The sequence below is a fragment of the Convolutriloba macropyga genome, chromosome 13 (assembly GCF_964194025.1).
Source record: "Convolutriloba macropyga chromosome 13, txConMacr16.3, whole genome shotgun sequence".
Taxonomy (NCBI): domain Eukaryota; kingdom Metazoa; phylum Xenacoelomorpha; order Acoela; family Convolutidae; genus Convolutriloba; species Convolutriloba macropyga.
In genome coordinates, this window is record NC_134480.1 from 16879796 (window position 1) to 16903072 (window position 23277).

The following is a 23277-nucleotide window of genomic DNA, read 5'->3' on the forward strand; positions in this document are numbered from 1 at the left end:
TAACTTCAGATATATTTACAAATTTAATCAAGGCGGAGGGTCATTCACGTTCAAACAATGACTGAGAATTCAGAAATGGAAACCAGTTCATCTGTAGTCGAAACAGACGCAAGTAGCTTGAAGCAGTACTTCGATGAATGCAGGCAAGTGTTGCAGGACTTCACCTCAACTTACGTGAGGTACCAAAAAGAGTGCGAAAGTCTTCAGAGTCAAAATGTAACTTTGCAACATGAAAATGAGCAACTAGTCAAGACTGCGGATGACCTCAAGTTGTACGTGGCTGAAAAAATAAAGGTCTATATCTATGGTTTAGTCCCAGAAATGTGCGTTTCGAAGTTCAAATTTATAACATGTAGAATCACGCGCGTCAACGGCGGCTGTTTTCCTGCAGTTTGCCGACTTTGTTTCTAGCGTTCACTTGCAACTTAATGAGACTAACTGTCGAATCACTGCAATTTAAATTAACACAGTATCTTTTCCCGTCTGAATTTCTGCGTGTAGCAATTTTTGAAATCCTTAATTGCACGCTCAACGGAATTATAACAACTACTTGCCAAATGGAAGTAGTAGAGGTTGGCTGATAAGATGACTCTGGAAGTAGGTGTACTAATTAGTTCTCACAAAATAAAATCGAGTGGCAGCTCGGTTGTGAGTGTCAAAATTGGTAAAACACAGCAATGGAAATTGAACATGTTCTTGCGCTTGAAACTTGTAAGACCACAGAATTGCCTATATATCACAGTAGTTCGGGTGCCGTTTTCCTAGTTAACGAAACGCCAGCTCCGTGGCGAGGTTGCTCGGATTTGGCTACAACAGGAAAAAATGTCCGCTCTTCAATGAGCTGGATACGATTTTCAAGCAAGCCAAAATTTCGATAAACGAGGTGCTGAAGAGTAAAAGAATCTATTAAATTTTGATTAGCATTCGTTGATAATTAAAAATTCTGAACAGCTGATAGGTATCTTTTTTTAAACGTCACATTCCGCGGAGAGTGATTTTTTGAGGCCTCAAAAACTCTTTAATTTTTGCTAAGATTTTGTACTTTTTCATTTTTCAGTTGCTCAAATCCACATTTACCACGCGACAACTGCCTTTCCGGTAGCATTTGGCAAAGTTTTTAGCGCCATTTTGAGCAGTCTAGTCACGTCAAGAAAACTGATTTTTCCTATAAATAAAGAATATAAGATAGCCTGATACCTAATGTAAGAATTGGATCTTTTCCGTTTGTGCCCACCGCCCAGTTTAGTGGGTGCATATTATTTGCACCCCTCAGACGCACACGCCATCTTTTTACTTAATGTTTTACTGCGTAATGGCACACGCTCTGTAACTGCGAGCGTATAAAGAACTAGGGGTACAAACGGAAAAGATCCTAAGAATTATATCAATTATGAGTGCCTTTTTTTCAAGCAATACTTCGAACTATCAGTTTTTTCTGATGTTTTTTTTTGTCTGACCGAAAAATTTTGCGCTTTTGACTTGAGAAATTAAACAAACAGCCAAAGCTCATGGGTATTCAGCGGAGTAGTTGTATAAGAGCCGTACTAAATTCTACGCCCGCCATTCAACGCAAAGATTACCTACAAGAAGATTACTGCGCGAAAATGGTTATCACATTTGTTCCTCTCGCAACCGAAGATCACGGTGGAGTATCCACGGCTTTCAGAAAAAAAGTATTTAGTTGCTTTCTAGTCGTTGTCTGCTGAATTCACTAATTTTATAAATTTGTTTTCAGTCAACGCTCTGAGGGGATATGCAACAATGCTATTTGCAGGAGACCTCAATTTTTACGGTTTTACATTACTCGCCCAACGTGAAGGCAGATTATCTCCTGATGAGCGGGTATATTGACAACTTGGATCTTTTTCCGTTCGTGCCCCCCAGTCAGTACTTTTTGCAACCCCCCCCCCCCCCCAGTCACAGAGCACGTGCCATTACGCAGTTATGTGAAAAAATGTAAAAATATGGCACTTTAGTCCGGGGGTGCAAATAATATGCAACCACTAAGGTGGGAGGGGGGGGGGGGGGGCACAAACGGAAAAGATCCGACAACTTGAACACAATTTTTTTCTTGGCTAATGAGCAGGTAGTAAAAATAATTGAAATACAGAGTTCAATAAAAACGTTTGGAGATGAGAGATAGAATATAGATAACACTCCGTCACAATTTAATAATTTAGAGAAGAATCAATCGTACGCAAGGTCAGTATTCAACATCAATGGGCTCTCTAAAAGTCATTAAACTAATTAGAAAGCTCTTGTTTTGTTCTTTTTTAAGTGATTGACCAAAGTTTTGATAACAAAGCTGACTTGCAAATCGTTCATCTCGAAAAAACTGTTAAAATTGTTAATGACAATTTGTAATGAGTGTTGGTATCATATTGAACACAGATTAATAGATTCTTTAATAGAAAACAGATTATAATTTGCAATGACTCTAATAAAGATTCAAGTTAACAAAACTTTTTTTTGGTTGTTTTAAAAGCATACCTTATTTAGGGTGTTTCTTTAAAAGTTCAAAGAAACCAAATAACCAGTTTCTTAGGATCATATTCTATTTCTCAATCTTGAACGAATTATATATAGCTATGTACCAATTGCACGATTGTTATCAGAGTTGCCCGAGACTAAAACAAGATTCACTGAAGTGTGGAAACGATAGATTTCGAAAAATAGCGCTGTTAAAAGTAGCTAATATTTTTATCTAATATAAATCTCTTGGACATTTACAAAAAACTATGTATGTCAATTTTTTTGGGTGCGGTGCTGGAGGAAAGCGAAATGGACAAAATTATGAGATTCTGAAGGAAAGTTTGGCGCTCAAACTGCCTAGATCACCCTGAGACTTGTCAAAATAGATTAGTTTTCCCCGTGCGAAAAACTGTTCTACACAATACGTCTCGCAAAAAAGCAGCAACCAACACTATAGTCAAACTAAAGCGCACGCGCAAAACTTAGGAACCGTTTTTTAGCGGCTGCCCAATGCAAATCTTTGGAAATGACGTACTGTCGCAAAATGTTTGCAACCGCCCCATAAAAACCATTTTCAAGCTTAACGCTAACTGAGGACCACAAATACCGACAGCTGAGAAATTGAAAGTAAAATGATTGTAATTCACGTGCCCTGGAGAACACGTCTCCATCATGAAACACGATACCAAATGTTCTCTTGAACTTCTGCTCAGACAAATTTAATGGTAGCCGGAAATATTGATGTTTTAAAAATTTTGGGCAATGTGACACTTTTTACTTTTAACTCCATAAACAAAATTTTCCTTCCAAAGTTTCAATTCTCTTCAGTTGAGCCTCCTATTTGCAAGTGAAATATGAATTTATATCAGCTCGGTTTTTCAGAACTGCGAAGCTACGAAGTCAAATATCTTTAAAGGATCTCAGAGTGTCTATACTCATTCGAGAAATGTAGAAAGAAGCATAAATTGGAGAGTTTGTCAACCAATGGCCTCAAATCTATTGAGTTAGGCTGTAGGTCAGAATTTCAAAAGTTTTGCAGTGCAACCTACTTTAGTCAAAAAACATCGTTTTTGTACTTTGCCACATTATAGCGATTTAGGAAAGTACAAATTAACATCCTCAAACTCCGTGACAATAAATGTTTTTCCATGTTGATTTTGATCATGATAAAATTGTAGTCCATATTCCAACTAAATACGAGTGCATCATTAGCCACTTATTCAGCGGAAAATAATTATCAAATTAGTAATTGTTGAAATTTTCGTTCGTTTGATTAATCAGATAGGATTTTTGGATAACATAAAATTTTCTCATTTTTATTAGTTCACAATATCAACTGCTTCACACTTTTTATGACTAAAATAAAAAATATTTATTCATTAAAAAAGATTTCTTAAAGTTGTAGCTATGGCTTTTCTAGGGTTTTTTGCCCTGGCGCGAACACGTTTAATGACTTTCGTGTCACCACTTGATCAGTCGACGGTAAAGTGCAAATAGATTATTGCTCGGCTTTGTTCTTGTCAAAAGTTGTCTGCGCTCAGGAACTTCTTGTTTAGAATGTCAATAGATCGCTTAATTCGACCAAAAAGGTATAATTCCTGTTGATAAATTACTTAAAATAAGCTCGCTGAGGGAACGTTTTAAAAATTTAATTTTGAAATCAGATCCTTTCTGACAAAAAACGAAAAAAGGAATCACCCGCCGCATTCATAATAAAAGTTTTCTCATTTTCAGTTTTTTTTTACTTTTACTAGTATTTGGTATTTGTTTAATGGGAATATGATAATTTTCTCTTTTTGTACATGGATAGTCGGATTGTGGTGAACTGTCAGCGGTTGCTAGAAGTGCTGAACAGGAGGTTGAATTGCAAATGATGCGAGATCTGCTCATTTCAAAGGATGAAGAGAAACATCGCTCAGTTGATCAAGAGAGAAACAAGTACGAGGAAATAATCAAAAATGTCACCGAGGGATACGAGAAAGATTTGCAACAAATGCAATTGAGTTTGTATTCTTTCACGGATTGCGTTACGAATTAATGAACAAAGTTTTTCAAAATCGCCTCGCAATTTTAATGTTTTGTTAATATAGATCTGTATTTTTGAATAATACACCGCCGCAAAACTTTGCAAATAGCAAATACTATACGAAGTTATGTTACCTGGCAGTAATTTACTTGTGATTAGAGAAAAAATAATAAGATATAGCTCTGCTTGTGGAATTACTGATGCCCCAGTACGGGTTTTCTTGTAAGATCTTTCAAGATGTTGCCATTTAACGCATAGACTCTTGCAAATCGGACGGTTATCTTGCAGGATATTATGCGAATCTTGCAAGATGATGCGCAATCTTGCAATATTTGTACTGAATTCTCTTAAGATAACCGTCCGATTATGGCACTGAGGAGTTTTGTGGTAGAGAAGATCGACCTGATGAATTTGAGAGCATATTTCCTATGCAGAACTGTCGACCACTTCGAGTGAAAACGAGGCGAAAGTGGCGATGCTAGAAGATCAGCTGGTTGCAAAGGAGGAGGAACTGAAGGAGGCTGTAGCAAGAAGTGAATGTGTCCGAGTTGAGGTCAGAGAGTCAAAATTCAATTACACCTGAACTTTGCTGCTCGCATTCAGTAAACAATTGATTGTTTCCAATTTAACCTTCACGCAGGTCGAAAACAAAAACAGTTAGTATTTGGAAACCGGACCATCACGCCAGATTGTATTAGTACTGATTCATCATAATCAAACAGTAAAGTTTTGTAATATGGCAACCTAACGGCATCACGCTACTCACGTTTATACGGCCAATACACTGTGCCCATTTCTTGAATTTTGATTTTTGGGTTGCTGATACATTAAAATTTCAAATTTGAAAATGGTCCTAATTTTTTGAGCGATTTGATTTTGCGTGTGAATCCACCACGATAGGCTAAAATAAACTCTTAGTCACAGTAAGATACTAGGAGCGCAACTGCTGAAGCAAAATGCTACTTTCCCCTCAGATGTGTTAAGATGCTGGCTGCTCTAAACCCCGAGGGGTGATGGTCTGATAACAAAAATTATTCTGAGTGAGCTTAAGAGAGCCAGGAGCAATGTTTTTTTCTGTCATCAGCACTCTAACACCACTAACATCATCATGCAGCGCCCTCAAGACTCGAGTTGCTGCGCAAATGTGAATGAACACAAATTAACAATTGGCATCAATCATTACGGAACAGTTATGATTGGACAGTTTACAGGGGGACAGGTCATTAGAGGTCGGAAGATTGAAGGGCAATAGAGAGAAAACCAAAATTTGGACAAATTTCATATTAGTATATAGTCATATGAGTTTTGTGGGATGATTAGCTCACTAGTAAGTGAAATACTTACTACTACCGGCATAGAAATGAAATTAGAGAATTGAAGGGAAAGTTGAAGTGTTCACTTTGAATTATTGTGCGATTTTGAAGGTTCATACATGAGATTAGCTTAAACGTTTGATGTGAATCTACCAAAACCGAACAAGTTATCCACAATAGCATTTGTTCAGAAATCTAATTGGCAAACCAACTTCAAAATATTTTTTGATTGATTTCTGCTGTTGTGGATAGTTTGTTCGGTTTTGGTAGATTCACAGCAAACGTTTGAGGTAACCTCAAGTTTAAACCTTCAAAATTCCGCAATCATTCAAAGTGAATACTTCAAGTTCCCTTCAATTTTCCATTTTACTTCTATGCCGGTTGTAGTAAGTATTTCCTTTACTAGTAGAGCTAATCATCCCACAAAACTCATATGACTATATACTAATATGCCATTTGTCTTCTTAATCAGCAATTAGAAATGCAAAGACCTTTATGTTACCATTTACAATTTCAGTTGTTTCAATTTTTGCTAACTCCCATGTTACCCTCTGCAGTTAAAAACAGTGAACAAATTTAATAAAAGCATTCATTCAGTTTGCACGTTTTGACGGCGTAGTGTCCAACTTCTTACAATTCTAATATCCGGGTACCCACCGCCGGCCCGCGAAAATTCTCAAAAAATGTGTAACAAATGCGCTGATTTTTTAAATAACTTCAGCGCAATTACTTTACATGATAATGCACTGATATGCGCTGAATTTATGAAAGAAGTGCGCTGAAACGCGCTGAATTTTCAAAAAATTCAGCTGATTTTCACACTTCTCGTTTCGCCTTTGTCTCGAACCCTGCTCTACTGTTTGTTATTCGTCACCCAATCCACTGCGCCTTTGATTCCTAAATTTGAATTAGTTTCATTTTAAATGAAGAAACCGTTCTGTAAGAAATTGTGCTGAAATTATATAAGATATGCGCTGAAAATTCAACTATTTATGCTCATTTCTTACAAAAACGGTAAAAGTTTCAGGGGAAAACTTTAGCGTAATTGTGAGCTGAAATACACTAAACTGTCCATCAAATGCTCCGCAGAAGGTGCTAAGAGTTATGCAAGAAATGTGCTCAAATTGAGCTGAAATTATGTAGGAGTTACGTTGAAGTTGCGCTGAAATTTCAAAGTTTCAGCGCATTCTCAATGTCTTCAGCGCATTTCAGTGTCTTCAGTGCATTTTTTACGCACTTTCCGCGTATTCAGCAAAATTCTTACAAGAAAATGCGCTGCCATCTCTACATTTGTTATCTCGCACACAGGAACCGCCTGATGTAGAAAATAGGTCCACGTTTTTGAACAATTTAATGCCGCCTGTCTTATTTCGTTTGTTTGCTTTTGTGCTAGAAACAAGAACTAGAAATATGTTCGAGAAGAAAAGTGTCGAAGACCTTGTAATCCAATAAAAACGGACAAATATCTTTGATTATTTTTATTGGTATGATTGCTTTGAACATTTTTTGAACGTAAGAATTGGTCATTTTGACCAGTATTTTAAAGAAATAGTCACGTAGATCGTGTTCAAACTTATGGCCGAATTGTAATTAAAAGTGAAAACAGTTTGACAAAAACCTCCTTGACTGATATTTGTGGTTCAAGTGATTTTGCAAATTGAGAGCACTATGACACCTTAACAATTAAAGAAAAAACCGACTAAAAAAGTTGATATGGTAATCAAATAAAGCAAATTGGAATCTATTGCAACTTGAAAAAAACGGCGAATAAAACTGTGAATTTAAAAGTTTTAAAGGCTAGCCGCCTAAAACTACGAAAGTTTTAGAGAACGATTCATCTTAAAATATTAGTGAAAAGTTTTTGAGTCGTCTCCTCAAGTTGGATAGCGTTAAACGTGCAACTTGAAAAAAATAGTTCTTTAATACATTGCAAACTTATGTGGATTCGGATTTCTTTTCACCTTGTTCAGTTAAGGACATAAATGAAATTATTCGATGAGAACAACACCATAAACTGGAACATAATGAAAACGAGACAAAAAATTAATAAATTGCTTTCGGAATAATTTTCTGTAGAGACTTTTCTGAAAAGACTTTTCTGAAAAAAAAATCGGAAGAACCATAACTTTAAGCTTTTTTTACCAAATTTGGAACCATACAATTTCAACGATTCATTTTCAACGAGAATAATCACTGCGGCATTTGAAAGTGCTAAACTGACTACCAATTGAGTAATTGAGTAAAACAATTTAGCTGAAGAAATCAAACAGAGCAAATTGCAAAACACCCTAATTTTCCCAACAAATTTTCAAAACAAATGGCGACTAATTTCAAGGTGTAAAAATGGTTCGCTGGAGATAATCTTTATGGTTAGCTTGAGATATTGAAAGATAAAATCATATATTTTCCCATTTTCTCAAGTATCTAGGACGGATGAAACTTATATATTAGTTGAAACTTTTTAAACTGATTAATTATAAAAGGATTAAAAATCATCGAAAATCTGAATAAATCATTATAATAATTAATGTTTTTTGGCAAAAACCAAGAAACATGAAAAATGATTGAAATTGTGAAATGAGCATCATGACAAGAATTGCTTTTCTGGCGGGAAACTAAACATTTAAATGTTTCGAAGATCTTCAAGTGTAAGTCTGAAGAAAAATATGAGCTTCGAGATCGGTTGTCTTACACTATTTCTGTAATAAATTTGTAAATCATGTAGTTTTTTCTCATCAAATCTTTGCTATTAACTCTACCACCCTAGGGATCAAATTTTAGAATATAAATTTCGAGGCAAATGAAATTGAGGGAGTAGATAAGAAAAATCCAGTTCCAAAAAAATTGAATTTTCTTAATTAATGTGTGAGTATATTTAGGATTCCCATGGAATATGAATTGAAATAACTTGCTCATCAATTTATATCCAATTGTAGAACACAAAATTTAAAGTCAATTAAAGTATTTGTAAAAAAATTGATTGAAGTTTGAGTTGCAATTGATAACAATTTTTCGTGTGCGTCTCTCAGTTGATCACGTTCTTTGGTTATTTTCCAATATTGCATATCAATTGAGTTCTATTTTGCAATCATTTTTATTTATTGACTGTATAAAAGACGTGTTTTGCTTTTAGTTTTTGCTGAAAATAAGGGAAAATGATTTTCTACTTTAATGTAAAAAAAAAACTAACCGCCGTTTTTTATGAAAATTGGAAAAAAAAAGATGAACCTTGTTTTTTGTCATACAAAAATTATCAATTAGCATGAATTGAACTGCAGAAATTAGTTGGGAAAATCACATTAAGCTTTAAATATCCGGGAGAAGAGAAGAAGATAGGTGTCAAAAAGAAGCAAGATTTCATTTATCGGCTCTATCTCATTTTGTTGTTTTCATTTGTGCTGATCTTGAATCGATAATTTTTCAGAATAACGCAGCGACATGGTTTTCAATATTTTTAAGTACTGGCAGCAATTTGGAAAATCAAACGTTTACTTTTCTTCAAAAAAGTTATCTTTGTTTTCACTTCTTATTTCAATTGCAATACACTAACGCTTTTGTATTGTTTCCGGTCCATTAAACTGTTACTTTTTTAGTCGTTTAGAAACTATGTCATTTATTATGTGCATAAAACCTGAGAATTTAGCAAACATAGAATAAATGCTTTAAGATTTTGTCTTATGACTTTTTTTACAAGTAATTTTTTTCTATCGATTTTTTCTTCAAGTTCTTTTCGACCAATTGTGTTTGCTTTCGATTTTCGTAAAATCAAAACACTGCCATAATTATGATGTTTGAGGTAAGATATATTGCTAGTTGCACATAAGCAAAAGAAAATGAATGTTTCTCCATTTATATTCTCAAAATTATTGAGTTTTTATTTCTGTTTTAAAAAAAAGATTAATTGCTCGATTCTTTTTAATGGCCTCAAAGCGATAGCTGGGGCTACTATTGGCCTTCTCACGATTTTTAGAACTCATCGAGTTACATTTGCATTGGGTACTGTGTTTTTTTAAGATCTGTTCACACTTTTTCATTTATGAAGTCAAATCGGAGAAGTGATTTTGATCACACTGAAAAACGAAGTAGAGCAAAAAAGCGAGTGATTTTTGAGGTTTTTTGAGATCAACTAATAGAAAAAACAATAAGTTAAACAGACTCTTAATCAAAATATATCATCTCAGCATTTCATTTCGTTTCTTTTTCGGTCTGTTTCTTTTACAATCCTTTCGAGACAGCAGATCTGCGAAGCTATTGCGACTATTTTCTGACAATCTGCCAGCTTTGTTTTTATTTAACAAAGTTGTATAATCCATTATAAATATGACAATTTTTAAATAAATATTGAAAGTAGCCTCTAAGTGCTACAAACTGATGTTTTTCTTTTTTTTCTATGATGCGTAAACAAGAAATCGAGATTGGACTGAAGAAAAAATCCTGCCTCGCATATTTATTCCAGTTTGATAAAATGTGCTGGAACAACAATTTGATTTATTTCAGTTGGAGGAGAAGTTGATGAATGAAAAAGTGCAGATGGAGTCAGAATTACAGGCCCAGATAGCTGGACTGCAGTACCAACTTGACCTCAAGCACCAACAACAGCAGAACAAGGCTGCCGCATTTTCATGGTTTGATCATTGTGTCTACCTGAACCTATTGCCCCGTATAGAAAAAAAAGCTTTTTCATTGTTCATTTAATTAATAAAGAACTTTAAGAGGCAGTGAAAATAACAAATTTAATGGGCAATGCAATTCATTCAATTAGTTCAATTAATTACTCATATTGATTTTCAAAAATGGTGATTTCTGTTTTCTTCTAACGTACTTTTACTGCTCTCAAACCAAGTTAGCAGCAATTATTTAGTTCCTGGTTGTCATGTTATCATTTGATCAATTTTTCGTCGGAGCATGAATCCCAAAGGCATTTGGTCTCTGTGAGGATCTCATAGATTTTTATTAGGTTTTTATCAAACACACACACACACACACACACACACACACACACACACACACACACACACTAACACATACACATACACACACTGACACAATTACATACAGAAACACGCATGCACCGATAAAACGCACAAAGCAAACCAGGCACCTACAAATACCACGCTTTAAACACACATTTGTGGGGACGTGAGTTTTTTTCCGACAGTACGGTTACCAGCATCAGACGGTTATCATCCAGAACAGACCTCTGATCAGACTACCCCCAGACAGAAGTGACCTCTGATCATACTATTGTGCGCTCGAAAGGGGCCTATGATCATACCATTCCCATCCGGAAGTGACCCCTGATCATACTATTCTCATCCGCAAGTGACCCCTGATCATACTATTCTCATCCGGAAGCGACCTCTGATCATACCATTCCCATCCGGAAGCGACCTCTGATCATACCATCCCCATCCGGAAGTGACCTCTGATCATACCATCCCCATCCGGAAGTGACCCCTGATCATACTATTCCCATCCGGAAGCGACCTCTGATCATACAATTCCCATCCGGAAGTGACCCCTGATCATACTATTCCCATCCGGAAGCGACCTCTGATCATACTATTGTGCTCTCGAAAGGGGCCTATGATCATACCATTCCCATCCGGAAGTGACCCCTGATCATACTATTCCCATCCGCAAGCGACCTCTGATCATACAATTCCCATCCGGAAGCGACCTCTGATCATACCATTCCCATCCGGAAGCGACCTCTGATCATACCATCCCCATCCGGAAGTGACCCCTGATCATACTATTCCCATCCGGAAGCGACCTCTGATCATACAATTCCCATCCGGAAGTGACCCCTGATCATACTATTCCCATCCGGAAGCGACCTCTGATCATACAATTCCCATCCGGAAGTGACCCCTGATCATACCATTCCCATCCGGAAGTGACCTCTGATCATACCATTCCCATCCGCAATTGACCCCTGATCAGACTATTCCCATCCGGAACCAAGACCCAGACCCTATAATTTTGGTCTGGGAACACACCGTGTGCGTTGAACTTCGGATGATCAGAGGTCACTTCCGGATGGCACCTCAACCTGGGAACACACGCCCATAAACACGTATAAACGGAAAGACACACGCACGGACCCACACACTAAGGCACGCACGCGTCAACACAAACCAAATGCACACCAACTCTCACACAAACAAAGGCACAGATAGACACACGCGCGCGCACGCACCCTGCTACCCACACCTGCAAACACACACACACAAAAGACAATCTCTTTCTCTTGAACAACAAACTTTAAGAAAAAAGAATCATAGAAAAATTTGCAAACCAAAGAATTACAAAACTGGCGAAATTACTGCATTAGCGGACTGCGTTTTCTTAAACTGGCTCTTTATTGAAATCATTTTAAATTTCTGTATCATCGATTTTATGTCTATGAAACATAATTTATGTAATATCTGTCAATATACTTAATTTTTATATGAGAATCTTAGTCAGGCAATTCTAAAAGTTTTTTTCTATAACCTGTTGATTGACCAGCCTATTTTTTCCAATTTTTCTTTTTTGGAGCGTACACTTGTCATGCTGAAGTACATAAAGCAAAACGTACTTATCTATTGTCAAGGAGTTTGACAGATACTACGAAAAACATCACTTTTATCGTTGATTACTTTATGAAATAGGTATTGAATGTTCATTCTGATTGAACAATTTGATAAATTCCCCGCTATATTTTGCTTAATTTGAAAAGATTACATGAGAAAGTGTAACTGAAATTCGGCAAAAACTTTTATCAATGAGTTGTCATATGTGAAACGTACTAACGTTAAAGTGAGCATTTAAGGCGACATATTTGTTGTTGCATATCATCTACACTGGTGTCCTTTTTGATGTAACTTTTGATCTTTTTTCCGTCCGGAGGGAAATTTATAAACCAAATTTAAGCAGCAGATTTTCGAAATTTAACGTCGAATAAATCAGAAGATTTCTGTGTTTTTCAATTTTAACAAAAGTTAACTACTACTTCTTCTGCGTACTCGCTCTTCTGAGGGCATGAAGTGTAATGAAATGTGTTTCTTTCCAATTCGAGAGTTTTTGTTTTCTTGTTTTCTAAGAACGATTTTAATTGAGTTATTACAAAAGTGAATTAATCCTTAAAAAGTCCTGTTTTCTCATTTTGTGTTTAATTTGGAATTGGTCTGTTATTCAAAATGGGCGTTGTTTTTCCTAAGCGTGGATTGTTCTTTGTAGTTTCTCCGTGATAAATGTTGATCATGCGCTCACAGCCACAACTTAAACTTCCGATAAACCAACTGCTTTCATTGCTTTTAGGAGTTGTCTTTATTAATTTTGGAAACCAGTGCCGCGTTTTTATTGCATTCGACTTTTATTTTAGCATTAGGTAAAAAAATCGAGATTTTTGAGTTCTCCTGTTTTTTTGCAACAAGTAAATTAAAATTATAACCATACGGTTAAATATACCTGAAACAAAAAATATTTCAAATCATTCAAACAAAATAATATAATAAACATCAACAATTTTCTGAAAGAATCACATTTTAAAATTTTCTTTCGATTGTTTTCTTCCTAAAAACAAAAAAAACTTTTAAAAGCTCCTAGGTTACTATTCAAAGGAAATTTTTCATGTTGTGAGAGCATGAAATCATTCAACGTTTTCTTGAAAAATGTTTCCATTTTTTGCCAACCGAAGCCAATGTGGTAACTTATTCCATTTTTGTACGCATTGACGAACAATCGAATTCATTCCAAAGCTTGTTTCGGCATTTTGTCTAACTTTGAATTGTTTTGTTCGAGTATTTTGATGAAGAATCAGATACCCGTGAAAATTTTCAGAATTTTCTGGCCTAGCGATATCATAATAAAATTTTATTAGCAAGATTTTTGCTATTATTAGCTCAGCTGGTAGGGTTTTTGTCTGGATTAGCAGATCTATCGCTTTGTCAAACTTTTTGCGTAGAAAGCACACCTTTATACCCCAGTTAATCTGTCGGTTAAAGCGCTTTAAGTTTTTTGCAGATAAATTTTGAAAAAAGATTGCCGAAAATGATAAGTGCGAAAGCACAAGTGATTTTAAAAGAAAAATGCGCGCGTTCAGGGGAACTTGATGTCTTATAAGGTACTTTGATCTTATAGCATGAGCCATCTTTTTCAAGGTTTTTTTCAGCTGCTCCTCAAAACTAAGATTCCTGTCAATTTGAATACCAAGATATCTGCAACTTTTTTGTGTTGTGAGAACTTCGTTTTTGCAAAAAATGGATCCAAAATCAGAATTATCGCGCGAGAAAAAGATTAATTCGGTTTTGTTTGTATTCAAAGTTAGTTTGTTCATCTCTACATATTCTTCTGTTTTTTGTAAAATTTCCGTGACTTTTCCATGTAAGCTACCTTTCTGTCCACAACAGACAATACTTGTGTCATCTGCGAATTGAAATACCTTTCCGTTGTGCTTATATTAGATGAGAAATCGTTCACATATAAAAGAAAATTGAGTGGTCCTAAAACAGTTCCTTGTGGCACACCGTGATTCAAAATTTCACAATCAGCGAATACGCCATTAAGTTTACCTTTTGTCTGCGGTTGGCAAGAAATGAAAACAATAACTCTTTCGCTTCCTGGGAAAAACCATACATTTCAATTTTTTTAAGGAAAATGTTATGCGAAATGGAATTAAACGCTTTTGAAAGGTCTAGAAAAATAGCCACAGTTTCTTTGCTTTTTTGCCAGTTCAAGTAATTGCCAGTTCAATCCAAATGATGTTTCGCAAAATTTAGAATTAGGAACATCTTCATTAACTGTTTGACTTCTAACTCTTGAGCTATATACCCGGGTCGAGGCCGATTGGTTATCTTGTAAGAACTTGCAAGTTTCTTGCAGAAACTTACAAGGCGATGCATCGCCTTGCAAGTTTTTCTTCCAAAAACTTGCAAGTTCTTAGAAGTTAGCCATTCGACTTGCAAGTTCTTACAAGTTAACCATTCAACTAACAATGCTCTTACAAGTTAACCATTCGACTTACAAGTTACTGACAATTTAGCCATTGCCACACACACCACATATCACACACACACACACACCACGCACGCACACACTCGTGCGCACACACACATACACGCACACATACACACGCACATACACACACGCACACACATACACATACGCACTTAACCGTAAATAAAACGTTGCAAGACTCAAATGTAAATGGATGTTTGGAAAAAATAGAATCTGGAAGAGTGTGAATTAAATTATAAAAAAGGGTATAAAAATGAAGGGTCACTAAATTATTTTTAGAAAATACTGACATATGAATTTGAAAATTCAATCGAAGTCAATATTTTGGCAACAATTTTAGAAAAGCAACAGTGAAAAAGCTAATTGAGATCTACAGTTTTTTAATGAAGTTGCAAAAGGAACTCCCATGAATTGATAAAATTCAAAAAGTAACTTTTTTGTCTACTTAGTATAATGTTATCCTAGCAGAGAAACTATCTCCCACGCGCTTTCTACGGTAAATGACTGAATGTTAAGCTGAATTAACCAATAAGAGTTGAGCTCGACCGGAACGAACTTGCAAGAAACTTACAATTTAGCCATTCGCCTTGCAAGTTCTTACAAGTTAACCATTCGACTTACTAGTTCTTACAAGTTAATCATTCGACTTGCAAGTTCTTACATGTTAACCATTTTTTGCAAGAAACTTGCAAAATCTTACAAGTTAACCATCTTTTGCAAGAAACTTGCAAGTTCTTACAAGTTAACCAATCGGTCACGACCCGGGTATACATGTGCTAAGGTTTGATATTGAATCCCATTCGCAAAAAAAATTCACTTTTTTTAGTTTTTTTCAAACAAGGAGGCTCGGTAATGTGCGTTTGCACATTAAGTTCCGACCCCGCTCATCTACATTTTTACTTATTTGTCTACCAAATGAGATAAAAAAATATATCAACATATCGTTCAACAAACTACTAAAAGAATAAAACAATCTACTCTAGAAGGCCTATGAGACCTCTGGCTACCATAGTATGACTACCAGAAAAGAAGGCAATAAAAATCAATTCGTTGCACATATTAATTACGACCAAAACGCTTTTTCCATTTTTTGAAAACCATTAATAACCAAATCAAAATGGCATCAGATAAAAATTATACTAAGAAGATTAACTGGTACTTTTTTGGAACAAAATAAGGGACTTTTCCTCAATGCTTTTATCAAAAGATTGCTTTTTCTTAAAAAAAGAATTAAATTCGAACTGATTAGAAACAATAGGCATCAAATGAAATCTTTAAGAGAGTCTTTTAAGAGCGACTGAGGCCTTTCATTATCCAGGATATGTCAAGACAAGAAAAAGAACGACAAATAAAGGCAAAAACGGCAAATTTGCACGAAAAATTATGCACGAAGACGATGTCCCCCAATCAATTAAATAGTAAGCTGATCACTAAAACTAAAAAAATCTTCGTTTACAATTTTTGCAGGTGACAACATTTGTGAATCGATTGACGCCCATTTTTGTGATACTGCGAAAAGAAAACAAAAACCTACAAAAAAAGGGGCAAATATGCGAAAATCACGAAAATTGGTTTTATGAAAACTGGTTGTTCCAAGAAGAAAGACCATTTGAGGAAAAAGAAATCGTTATAAAGAGCAAATTGTATGTGAAAAGAAAAACGACGTGAATTGTATATAGAGATGCTTAGCTACAATTTAACAGAAATAAAATTGGCAGATCTCAAAAATCTACCTCTTTTTTATTAAAAACAAATATTTTCAAAATTCATAGCCAACAAAAGCGTACGACTAAAAGAGTAAACAGTTTGTTTTGCAACTATTCTGAAAACTAATTGAAACTGTTATTAATGAGACTGAATCATTAGAATATAAAATAACATTAAATACAAGCTGAACTAATAAGTTTCAAAAACAACTTTACGGAGCAACAGTTTTGGAGCCATTGAATTTATAAGATAAAAACCGCGAGAATATAACATCTTCATTTGCGTGTCTTTGGTCATGATAGCGTCGTTTGTAAAACGACTATCACAAAATGACAACAAAGGAACCACAAAAACTGAAAAGTATCTAAACTTCACAAATTTCTTCTGAAACAAATTGTCTAAGCCCTGAAGACATCATTTAAAATGTTTAAACAACAGAAAAATTATTGTTTGATTGAACAAATCATTAAAAAACTCTAAATAATGAGGCTAATTTACGAAAATGATACAACAGAGTAAAATACAAAAAAATGCAAACCAGAACAAAAAGGGATAAGTTGAAGAATACTATTACTTTTTTAGAAAATTAATTCGGCAGTCAAAACAACCATTATCTATTTACCGATATCAGTTATTAAGTTCATTTGTTTATCTATAGTTGGCCACTGAGACCTTTAATTACACATTATTTGGCATATGACAACAAAAATTAACAACAAATAAGGGACAAAAATAAAGAAACTACCAATTTCTGCAAGAGAACGGTGTCGCAGCCCTTCAAACCATATGCTATGAAAACAAAAAATGTGTTCAGTTTCAAAGGTTGTAAAGCTTTTTTTCAGTTAGATTGTCAGATAATGTGACAATTTACAAAAGAAAGAAAAACAACAGCAAAAATGGACAATTATGCACAAAAATCCGAAAATTTTGTACAAAAACTCGTAGTATCAAAAGGAAGAAAACCTTCTGTTAAGACAATCGGCCACAAAAATAATTTGTATTCTACAGGGAGGAAAAGTTGACCTGTACTTACTGAGAATAAGCTAAATGTTGACTAACATAATAAAAAAAATTGACAAGTTCAAAAAACCACAGAATTTTCCTTAAAACATTCATTCAATAACATAAGAGACATTAGGTAACAACTGAATGAATATAAAAGGTTCACTTGCACCTCTTGATGAAGCAATTGAGATCTTTGAAAGGTTAAGTTTAAAATTCAGCCTGCGAAAAGAATAACAATTGAAGGCAAAAGACAAGAATTCAATTAAATTTCACTAAAACTCTTCCTAAAAGCCATAAAAACCCTTTGGTTCTCTGAAAACAAACTGTATCTAAATTCGGCCACAAATTTACGTAAATTGGAGCTGTCATTAACAGAGCCGTGAATAAAAAATATAACAAGTAATTGCCAGTTCAATCCAAATGATGTTTAGCAAAGTTTAGAATTAGGAACATCTTCATTAACTGTTTGACTTCTAACTCTTGAGCTATATATACATTGGCTAATGTTTGATATAGAATCCAGTTCGCAAAATAATTCTCTTTATTTTTGAATTTTTACCAAACAAGGAGGCTCGGTAATGTGCTTTCGCACATTAAGTTCCGACCCCGCTCATCTACATTTTTACTTAATTGTCTACCAAATGAGATAAAAAAACATATCAACATATCGTTCAACAAACTACTAAAAGAATAAAACAATCTTTTCTAGAGGGCCTATGAGACCTGTGGCTACCATAATATGACTACCAGAAAAGACGGCAATAAAAATCAATTAGTTGCACATATTAATTACGACCAAAACTCCATGTCCATTTTTTGAAAACCATTAATAACGAAATCAAAATGGCATCAGATAAAATTTATACTAGGAAGATTAACTGGTACTTTTTTGGAACAAAATAAGGGACTTTTCCTCAATGCGTTTATCAAAAGATTGCTTTTTCTCAAAAAAAGAATTAAATTTGAACTGATTAGAAACAATAGGCATCAAATGAAATCATTAAGAGAGTCGTTTAAGAGCGACTGAGGCCTTTCATTATCCAGGATATGTCACGACTACAAAAAGAACGACAAATAAAGGCAAAAACGATAAATTTGCACGAAAAATTATGCACGAAGACGATGTCCCCCAATCAATTAAATAGTAAGCTGATCACTAAAAACAAAAAAGTCTTCGTTTACAATTTTTGCAGGTGACAACATTTGTAAATCAAATGACGCCCATTTTTGTAATACTGTGAAAAGAAAACAAAAACCTACAAAAAAGGGGCAAATATGCAAAAATCACGAAAATTGGTATTATGAAAACTGATTGTTCCAAGAAGAAAGACCATTTGAGAAAAAAGAAATCGTTATGAAGAGCAAATTGTATGTGAAAAGAAAATTGACGTGAATTGTATATAGAGATGCTTAGCTACAATTTAACAGAAATAAAATTGGCAGATCTCAAAAATCTATCTCTTTTTTATTAAAAACAAATATTTTCGAAATTCAAAGCCAACAAAAGCTTACGACTAAAAGAGTAGACAGTTTGTTTTAAAACTATTCTGAAAACTAATTGAAACTGTTATTAATGAGACTGAATCATTAGAATATAAAATAACATTAAATACAAGCTGAACTAATAAGTTTCAAAAACAACTTTACGAAACAACAGTTTTGAAGCCATTGACTTTATAAGATAAAAACCGCGAGAATATAACATCTTCATTTGCGTGTCTTTGGTCATGATAGCGTCGTTTGTAAAACGACTATCACAAAATGACAACAAAGGAACCACAAAAACTGAAAAGTATCTAAACTTCACAAATTTCTTCTGAAACAAATTGTCTAAGCCCTGAAGACACCGTTTAAAATGTTTAAACAACAGAAAAATTATTGTTTGATTGAACAAATCATTAAAAAACTCTAAATAATGAGGCTAATTTACGAAAATGATACAACAAAGTAAAATACGAAAAAAAACGCAAACCAGAAAAAAAGGGATGAATTGAAGAATACTATTACTTTTTTTTAGAAAATTAATTCGGAAGTCAAAACAACCATTATCTATTTACCGATATCAGTTATTAAGCTCATTTGTTTATCTATAGTTGGCTACTGAGACCTTTAATTACACATTATTGGGCATTTGACAACAAAAATTAACAACAAATAAAGGGCAAAAATAAAGAAACTACCAATTTCTGCGAGAGAACGGTGTCGCAGCCCTTCGAACCATATGCTATGAAAACAAAAAATGTGTTCAGTTTCAAAGTTTGTGAAGCTTTTTTTCAGTTAGATTGTCAGATAATGTGACAATTTACAAAAGAAAGAAACACAACAGCAAAATTGGACAATTATGCACAAAAATCCGAAAATTTTGTATGAAAACTCGTAGTACCAATAAGAAGAAAACCTTCTGTTAAGACAATCGGCCACAAAATTAACTTGTATTCTACAGGGAGGAAAAGTTGACCTGTACTTACTGAGAATAAGCTAAGTGTTGACTAACATAGTAAAAAAATTGACAAGTTCAAAAAACCACAGAAATTTCCTTAAAACATTCATTCAATAACATAAGAGACATTAGGTAACAACTGAATGAATATAAAAGGTTCACTTGCACCTCTTGATAAAGAAATTGAGATCTTTGAAAGGTTTAGTTTAAAATTCAGACTGCCAAAAGAATAACAATTGAAGGCAAAAGACAAGAATTCAGTTAAATTTCACTAAAACTCATCCTAAAAGCCATAAAAACCCTTTGGTTCTCTGAAAACAAACTGTATCGAAATTCGGCCTCAAATTTACGTAAATTGGAGCTGTCATTAACAGAGCCATGAATAAAAAATATTGTCGGTAATTAACATTGAAAAACAATAGCAAAATATTTTGAATAAAGGCAGCATCAAAATAAAAACCAAAAAGTCTCTGAATCTAAGAATCCATGATATTATCGAACCTCTCCCTGATTTTTTCGCGCACCCAACAAGCCGACCAAGTGTTCCAAGTTTTTGCAAATTAGACCAATTGTTGATTAGAATTCTTCAAATATTAAAAAACAACGATGCATTTTGTATAAATATCGAGTTAGATCTGCAAAAAGTTTTAATTCCAGAAGACTTTCATACGGCGTCTAATTGCGACTAGCGCTCTTTTTGAGGTTAGGGATTCTATGTTAAGCTTTCTAGGTCACTAAGTCTGGCAAACTTTAACAAAGTGGACCAAAAATGCATATTTTGTGCCGTTTTGATGAAAAAAGTTTGAATTTTGAAAACTTTATCAAATTTTTTAGCCAAAAATATTCAATCAAACAGTTCAGCAACGATCTTCTATCTCTAACGGTAACAACAACACTTTGCTGTGAAAACTTTTAATTTATTTTGAATTATATTAACGAAATTGTGCCAAATTTTAGCAAAAATTACTGAAAATGTGAAGAAAAACAGTCGAATATTCACAAAACTTTAAACCTCGATACCTCCCTGTAAAAGACGAAAATCGAAAAAAGCTTTTTAATTCCGTATTCTACACTGGATAGGTTTTTTAATGATACCAAAACTGATTGGCGAAAATTGACTGAACAAAAAAAACCCAGTTGAGTATATGGTTCCTCCCTCCCCACTAAAGTGGGGGTCGGAACAATTATTTGACTCGAAAGAAATCCATATTCTGCAAATCAGGCATAGTTTTGGTTATGTTTTAAACTTAACTCTATGGGCAGAAATGTCTGTTCTGTACATTCTATTTTCTTATTAATAGCCGCCCTCATCTCAGCCGGTTATTATAGCGCTCCTAATTTTTTTTACTTCGTAGATTTTTTTGCGCTTTACCATTTTGCCGCTTTTTCGACATTTTGCATGAAATCTTTTTGACTTCTCTAGGCTAGTTTCTCTCTTCTCTCATTCTGCTTAAAGTGAATTTGAACATCAGTTGCTCAGCAAAGCAATTCAAAATGAACAGAGTGAGTATAAAAAATTGAAGACAGAAATAGAAACGGGATAAACCAATAAAGCTCAATTTTAGATGTCCGCTATTTGAACGTCGTTCCTATAAATTTTATTTACCATCTCTTATGCTTATTGGTATTGATAGTAGCCCCTGTAGCCTCTCTCTAAGAAACAGAAGTATGTTCAACTACGAAATGCGATCAAAATAAATCATTTTGATGGCATTAAAAAATGTTTTTGTAAAATAATCTTTTTTTCAAGGTCTTCTATTCTTTCAATCCCAATCATGCTAATTGGAATCAACGGCGGCTATTTTCCGGCAATCTGTCGGGTATGTTTTTTGTTGAGAGTCAGCCGATTTTTTTGTTGCTACGAATATATGTAAGAGACTGAGAGCTCGCAGATAGTTTGCGTACAATCATAAAAGAAAGCCAAAAACCGTAGTCATAGCATAAAATAGAAAAATATCTTGGAATGATTTAATCTTACAAACTTTGGAAATCAGATGCTCCAGTTTCCGCGCATTCCGATCTTGAAACCAATCTAACTATTCTCTGATCAGTAAACTTTGCTTTGGGATAATTTCGTTGATTCATTGTTTTTCACTTACATTTTGCAAAAAAGGGCATCACAGGAAAGAAAAACATTGAAAGTTAACTGTAAAAATGTATCTTTACAGAAGTTATTTTATGCTATTTTGTCGATTGGCTCCCTTTTACGGTTTCCTCATACAAAATTCATTCTGCGTACTGGCCTAATTAATGAGCTACTGCGCTGGCACTGATATTATTATTTATCCGTATAAGAGTTACGGTAACTATTTTCTAAGATTTGAGATTATCGTTAATGCGTTTGGTGAATCTTGATTTTTAGCCGCTGTTCGTACATATTGTTGCATTGAATATCAGTTTAAATCTCCAACCGGTAAAAGAGTGGAAGAAGAAGTGTAGAAATAAAAACTTTACACCATCACGCCTCTTAACGAGATGGAATTGAGTCAAATTGAAAGATCGGACGCCAACAAAATGTTTATTGCTCAATTTGCTTTCTGGATACAAGCACGACAATCTAATTTTCAAAATTAAACCCGAATCAAAGTTCGTCCTATAGCACAGGCTTTCGATTATTTGAAAACCCGGTATGGCTGATTGTGTCACCAGAGTACATCCAAAAGGAAAAAAATCTCGCATGCCAGGTTACTCATTTGCAACTCTTTGTCAATGAGTGATTGGAAAAAATATTCATTCAACAAGGCCCTGGTTTAATTTTATGGACTTGATGATAACAAAGAGTGTACAACTAGAATAAATCCAAAATCTTACACGAATGATTCTCAAAACTACACTTTAGCATTTCATTTCCACATCTAAAGAAAACTAAAACGGTGTAAAAATTTCATTTTTACACATTTGCACTCATCTCTTCCTTATTTTCGGGAAAATCTTCGACCTGACGTCATGTCAATCGGGGGTAGGAGAGATCCAATTCCTCCCATTTTGTAGGAACGCTTCTCAAGAGCAAATGCACCGAAAGAAACTGGCCAATATGAAAGCAGAACATGAGAAACAAGTGCGTGCTCTGCAAATGAAGATCAAAGAGATAGAAGCAAAGCTGCGAAGATGCAAATGTCAGGTCAATGGACAGGGTAGACTAGGGATCACATCAGCGTCTGCAAACAACAATTCCTTCTCCAGCCCACAAGTGGCTTCAGATCAGCAGTTGAAGTTTTGAACTGAGCTGGGCATTTTCGGCCAAGCTGCTAAGATATAGGTCGAGTTATTTTTATGGAATTGAAAAAAATGTATTGCTCGCAAGACTGGCT

The 23277-nt window shown here is 34.6% G+C and overlaps 1 protein-coding gene across 1 annotated transcript; it reads left to right on the forward strand.

Annotated features, from left to right (window-relative positions):
• The first annotated feature begins 203 nt into the window (after positions 1 to 203).
• On the forward strand, positions 204 to 23186 carry LOC142351642 (uncharacterized). The gene is made up of 5 exons (XM_075403781.1): positions 204 to 294; positions 4283 to 4475; positions 4933 to 5051; positions 10309 to 10436; positions 22958 to 23186. Exons 2-5 carry the CDS (start codon positions 4343 to 4345, stop codon positions 23184 to 23186), a joined length of 609 nt encoding a protein of 202 aa, XP_075259896.1. The 5' UTR covers positions 204 to 294; positions 4283 to 4342.
• Positions 23187 to 23277: the final 91 nt, after the last annotated feature.

Excerpts from the sequence above, each read along its gene's own strand:
- LOC142351642 (XM_075403781.1), top strand. The coding sequence starts at position 4,343 with ATGATGCGAGATCTGCTCATTTCAAAGGATGAAGAGAAACATCGCTCA. Across the intron at positions 4,476-4,932 it reads TTTGCAACAAATGCAATTGA|AACTGTCGACCACTTCGAGT; the intron begins GTTTGTATTCTT and ends TTTCCTATGCAG. Across the intron at positions 10,437-22,957 it reads AAGGCTGCCGCATTTTCATG|GAACGCTTCTCAAGAGCAAA; the intron begins GTTTGATCATTG and ends CCCATTTTGTAG.